This window comes from Vigna radiata, chromosome 9, assembly GCF_000741045.1.
Source record: "Vigna radiata var. radiata cultivar VC1973A chromosome 9, Vradiata_ver6, whole genome shotgun sequence".
NCBI classification, from domain to species: domain Eukaryota; kingdom Viridiplantae; phylum Streptophyta; class Magnoliopsida; order Fabales; family Fabaceae; genus Vigna; species Vigna radiata.
In genome coordinates, this window is record NC_028359.1 from 17,459,274 (window position 1) to 17,465,173 (window position 5,900).

A 5,900-nucleotide genomic window follows, 5' to 3' on the forward strand; every position below is an offset into this window, starting at 1 on the left:
GTGATGTTGAAAAATAAATATGTGGAATAATGTTCCAGTATCTAATGAGTCAATTTTGATTGAACTAGATGAATTGATAAATGATATATATGTAATTGGAGGATTAATTAATTATGTTTATAAGATGGTAGTGATGAGTGTGTAATCTGTTTAGTATTGTAGGTTTTTTTCAAAGATAATTGAGTTTGATTCAATTGGTATTAGAGGGTGTTTTGATCATTTGAAATCTAAGTTTTTTTATATAAACTTTTCTATGAGACCTTTGATTGGCTAGATTTGACACTTCTTAAGGCAAGAGTTTGATATATTAAAACATTATGAAGGGAGAAATAACTCAAGAATAGTCAAATTGCTCAATTAAAACTTAATGAGGAAGTTTAGATCTTTTGTGCACTGTTAGGTACCAGTATAGTGCCACCGGCACCAGTTGGACAGGGGCCACTTACTTGGCTAACACTAGGTGGTACTTTAGTACCATTGGCGTAACAACACTAAGTGGTACTTCAGTAACACTGACATGACCATCCAACCTAAACTTTTTAAGATATATTATTATATTACAAAATTTGTTATTTTTTTGGATTACCAACCCTTGGTGAATCACTTTCGCTTACTAACCTATTCAATTTGTTATTTTTAAGTTACAATATTAATAACATTTACTTTGAACTTTATTTAGATTTCAATTAGAAAAAAATTGTTATTTTTTTGAAATTGAAGAAAAAAGAACTTATAATTAAGTGAGGTAATGAGTTAACCCATCTAACCCACCAATCCGGGTTCAAATATTTTGGACTCATTAATAAGTGAGTCAGGTTAGATTAATTTACTAAGGGTGTGTTCACTTAAGGGTGATTGGGGGAGATGATTTGAGGGAGAGTGATTGAGTGGATTTGAAAGGATTTAAGGGTGATTTTTTTTTGTGTTTATTTGAGTGGGTTTGGAGGTAATTGAGGGTGAATTTAGAGGTAAAATTTGTGAAAATTAGTGTAAGATTTGATTGATGTGATAGTTAAAAAAAATTTGTTTAATTGTTAGAAAATGAAGATTACCAAAATACCCCTAGATATTAAAGTAATATAAAATGATATTTGTTAATGTATATTTAATTGTAAAAATGTTTATTAATAGTAAAAAATTTAAAATAATTATTAAAAATAATTTTAAAAATTTAATTAAATTATAATTTAGTGAAATGTCACATTAATGTTATTACGTAAGATTTTAATTATCATCTGTAATTTGATTCTTTAATTGATTTTTTTAGTATAGAATATATTTCTATTTCTATAAAAAGAGAGATTTGGTAAATAACTTTGTAATTTGCAGGGCGTGTACACATTGATCTAGTAGCAGAGTATTGTGACACGACAACCTTTTTTCACAACGTTTGCATGCCAACGAAACATTNGATGTTCAATTTTTCATAGGACAATGTGCTAATTAATACATAAGAATTCATGGAAAAAAACCTACCTACACGAGAAAATAACTCAAGAACAAGAAAAACATCTGTGAGAAATATTGAAGAAATGGACAAAGAGGTTTGAACACAGTTTGAGAAACCTTGACCAAGCATTAACTCTTATACTGTGATTTCCTGATAAAGCAAAAGCAAAGTTAATCTATGGTGTCTGAACATTTGAGTCCTGGATTTATTTTCTTCAGAAGATGGTTGCCGAATCTCTTCGATCATTCTTACTACTTCATCCATGTTAGGCTTCATATTTGGCACCTTGGCCACACAAGCCATGGCTATTTGCAACATCTGCACCATTTCTTCTTCAATGTTTTGGTACCTCATAAGCTCAGCATCAAAAACTTCTGCAGTCCATTCTTCCCTAACAACAGANTGAACCCACCTAGGGAGATCAACCATGTCATCACGTCCAGGAGATTGCAGGGGAGCCTTCCCAATAAGCATCTCAAGAAGGAGGACANCGAAGCTGTACACATCTGATTTATGAGAGTATTTTCGGGTTTCAATCACCTCTGGAGCACGATAACCAGCAGCTCTAGAAGGAGTAGCAGGAATNTTCATAAAAGGGGCAAGGCCAAAATCAGAAATGCAGCCAGTTAAAAGAAGGCCAAAATCAGAAATGCAGCCAGTTAAAAGAAAGCCTATAACCGAATACAAGCAAGGCGTAACCGGATACACCACCCAGCTTTTCTCTCATTTTGCAGCGTATCCGAATACGCAGACCCCATAACCGGATACAATTTCCAGACATTTTCTTTTCTGCAACTGAAAACGCCACGCTCTCCATCATCAACCCTTCTTCCTGCTTCAAGCTGAAGTATCCCATCTTCAACGCATCTTCATCAACAACACCACCAGCCACAGTCCATGCACTCAGCACATCCACAGTTCTCAAGCACACGGTCCGTGCATGGTTTTTCTTTCTCTCAGCTGCAGAAAGGGTATAAAAGCCATTTTACTGTAATTCACTGCAAATCTTCACATATGTGCGAGTGACACAAAAAGGTGAAATCCCGCAATTACGCTCAATCACCTGCTCGACGTTCAGTACAAGTGAACACGATTTCACTCTCAATTCATCGCCCTCTCTTATGCGTGAATAGTGTTTCACTCTCAAGTGAACACAGTCTAAGTGACCAACCATTGAAGTGCCGAGCCAAATGAGGTGACTTACTTTGACAACAGTAGATTTATTACACATCACTAATAAATTATTATATCAATTTTATAATTTAAAACAAACAAATTCATATCAAAATATTATTTTTTAATCTTATTATTTTTATTATTTGTATTATTATTATTATTATTAGTATTGATATTGTAATTGTTTTTTTATTAGTAGTATTATTATTATTAGTATAATCTATTACTTCATATTATTAGTTGTATTTTTCATAATCCATTACTTTAACATAAAAAACCAGTATTAAAATAATATTATTTATTTCTAATTAATTATTATAAAAAATATTGTTTTAATTGTTTTATCAAACTTTTATTTAAATATTATATTTATAATTATACATAACTATAATACTTAAATATGAGTATACAAATAAATTATTTATTTAAATATAATAATAAGTATATTGATTTTCTTAATACAAATTAAAAAAAATTCTCATGGTATGCGACGGGTCTTACTTTTCTGTTACTAAAAGACATTGTAATTAATTATCGTTTTTTCTCGTCAGTGTTTATACACTTTTGTACAAATAATTGAGAAATTAATAATAAAAAGTTATGAAGTAATTAATTTTGAAAATTTATTTTTAAATTTCGCTAAACATAAAATGTAAAAAATAAGTCAACCGTTCTTTGTATGAATTCTTTCCATCAATTACCCTAAATTGAACCTCACTGAATGAAAACTTAATTTGGGCTCCATGACAAACCCGGGAGAAATAAAAACAATTGGTCCAGACCCAATTGAATGACGGCCCGATCCAATTAGGTTTACCCTAGTTTTCACTACCTTCATATTCTCAGGGTTTCTCCTCCCTCATTCTAGTTGTTCGGTGCAGGCGCAGCAGAGAGACAGAGAGAGCGTCGTTCTTCTTCAAACGCGGTCACTATGGGGCGTATGCACAGTAGAGGGTATGTTTCCATGGTCACGTTTTCACGTTAGAGAATACGGAGAAAACAGTTCTTTTCATTTTCCTTTTGTCTAACGTTGTTGCTGTTCTTATGTGTTGGTTCCCTGAATGTTTTTGTTTTCAGTAAGGGTATCTCCAGTTCGGCTCTTCCATATAAGAGGACCCCACCTAGCTGGTTGAAGATTTCGTCGCAGGATGTAAGAAATGAACCCTATTTGCTTTCTTTCTTGCTCTTCGGCCTGAATTTGTGTGAATGCTATCCGTATCAGATGCTTGAAAACTGTGTCTGTTTACTGAAAAGAAATCATTTTGTAATGTGCGTATCTTTTGGGTATCTTACTTCATTATGCATGCATATAATTAGGTTCAATAATTCTTCTTTTTTAATTGGAAACCCGTTGTTATTTTATCTCAAGCATTTGATATGTGCAAGGTCGTAGGTTGTCGATGCGTTGGAGTTTTGTTGCGATCTGTGTTTTAAGGATGTTTGTTAAAAAAAATAATGTTGAAACCTTGTTGTTTTCAGTTATTTTGAGACAATGTTTGTTAATACAAAAAATTGTAAGACATTGTTGAGCCCTTGTTCTCGTGTATAATTGTAAAATAATATTGCTGGAATTAAAATTGCTGTATTGATGATGTTAGGGCTCTTATAAAACCACATTGGTGTTAACCTTCTACTATTCTAATAAAGTTATGAATATGGTTAAAAGGTTCTGATTGGTATACTTTTGAATGTTTGTTGCTGTGTTAGCCATACGGTGGTGTACTTATGAGTTATGTTGATTTTGTTGTGATATTTTGAATTTCACAGGTGGAGGAGAACATCTGCAAGTTTGCCAAGAAAGGTCTCACTCCCTCCCAAATTGGTGTTATTCTTCGTGACTCTCATGGAATTGCTCAGGTTAAGAGTGTCACTGGAAGCAAGATTCTACGTATATTGAAAGCCCATGGTATTACCTTTTCCATCATTCTAGGCTTATTGTACTGTGTGGTATTTGGAATTTTACAATTGGAATGTCATTGTTATTTGTAGGGCTTGCTCCTGAAATTCCTGAGGATTTGTATCACTTGATCAAAAAGGCTGTCTCCATTAGGAAGCACTTGGAGAGGAATAGGAAGGACAAGGATTCTAAATTCAGGTTAATTTTGGTTGAGAGTAGGATTCACCGCCTTGCCCGTTACTACAAGAAGACTAAGAAGCTCCCCCCCGTGTGGAAATAGTAAGTCTTCAATTTGTATACTCTATAAAGGCATAAGCTTTTTGCGTTTGATAATGGTTGATTTATGATCTAATTTTTCTCTTTTTTATATAGTTAGACACTAGGGAAGGTGCACTTGATCAGTAAAACTTACAAACCTACCATTCCTGTCATTCCTTTCCTTTTGATAACGGCCTAGTTTTTGATAAATGGCCGTTTTAAGCTTTTCTTCATTTTCAGTCTCAACTTGTTGACCAACCCTATGTGTTTCTAGATAAGTTGATCACAATTGATTTGCCTAAGTATTTTATCTTTAGAATATTCTGAATGCATGATGATTTCAATTGTTAACAAGGATTGCTGGCTCTGCTTTGTTGGTCGAATTTTCCTGATAGATTCAACAAGTGTATTTACATTCTGAAACATCATTGCTTTGATCAAAAGAGTTATTCTGCAGTTTGTCATTGTAGATCTGTCATCAATTGCTGATGGTGTTGTTACACCTTGATTCTATGTTCCTATTACCTTATTTACTTGCTTGTATTTTAGCTATATCATGTCACAGTGCTTCCCTTTTGTTATTCCTAATATTTGTTTGGTTTGTCTTAATTGCAGTGAATCTACAACTGCCAGCACCCTTGTGGCTTAGAGTGAAATGTTTTAAGATATGATAGAATTCTTCCATCAATGTACTTTTTGATAAGCAAATTTATTTCTTTGACGTGATTTTCGAGTTTTCAATTCTTGTTAAAACACTTATCCAATGGTAGTTTTGATGATGGATTTTTATTTTTATTATTAATTACCGAATTGCTGTTTTGGTTTCTATGTCGTAATAATTGAATCTGAGCATCAAATAGATGTTACTTGATATCGTTGGAGGAAAAGCATTGACCAAGATAATATAACCTCGTCCTTACAAGAATTATCTATAGTTTTCATGCATCCACAATGGATTCTGTTTTAAAGTTTCAACATTTTTCTTCCTTGAATATGGAATGATAAAATATTTGAGAGTTTCATAATCCTGGATTCCGCCAATGGTAAATCATAGATCTAGATTGATGGAAGCTACAAAGTTTTTCCTCAAAAAGAAGTTATTTTAAGTTATTTTAAAAG

At 32.8% G+C, this 5,900-nt stretch overlaps 1 protein-coding gene and 1 pseudogene across 1 annotated transcript; one reads left to right on the forward strand and one right to left on the reverse strand.

The window, feature by feature from the left end:
* Positions 1-1,625: 1,625 nt before the first annotated feature.
* LOC106773992 lies at positions 1,626-2,190 on the reverse strand (annotated as a pseudogene).
* A 1,250-nt stretch (positions 2,191-3,440) lies between these two features.
* Positions 3,441-5,607, forward strand: LOC106773528 (40S ribosomal protein S13). The gene is made up of 5 exons (XM_014660214.2): positions 3,441-3,580; positions 3,704-3,776; positions 4,394-4,532; positions 4,616-4,802; positions 5,397-5,607. The coding sequence occupies exons 1-5, from the start codon at positions 3,558-3,560 to the stop codon at positions 5,428-5,430; spliced, it is 456 nt and encodes a 151-aa protein (XP_014515700.1). The 5' UTR covers positions 3,441-3,557; the 3' UTR covers positions 5,431-5,607.
* Positions 5,608-5,900: the final 293 nt, after the last annotated feature.

Excerpts from the sequence above, each read along its gene's own strand:
- LOC106773528 (XM_014660214.2), top strand. The coding sequence starts at position 3,558 with ATGGGGCGTATGCACAGTAGAGG. Across the intron at positions 4,533-4,615 it reads ACGTATATTGAAAGCCCATG|GGCTTGCTCCTGAAATTCCT; the intron begins GTATTACCTTTT and ends TGTTATTTGTAG. Across the intron at positions 4,803-5,396 it reads CTCCCCCCCGTGTGGAAATA|TGAATCTACAACTGCCAGCA; the intron begins GTAAGTCTTCAA and ends TCTTAATTGCAG.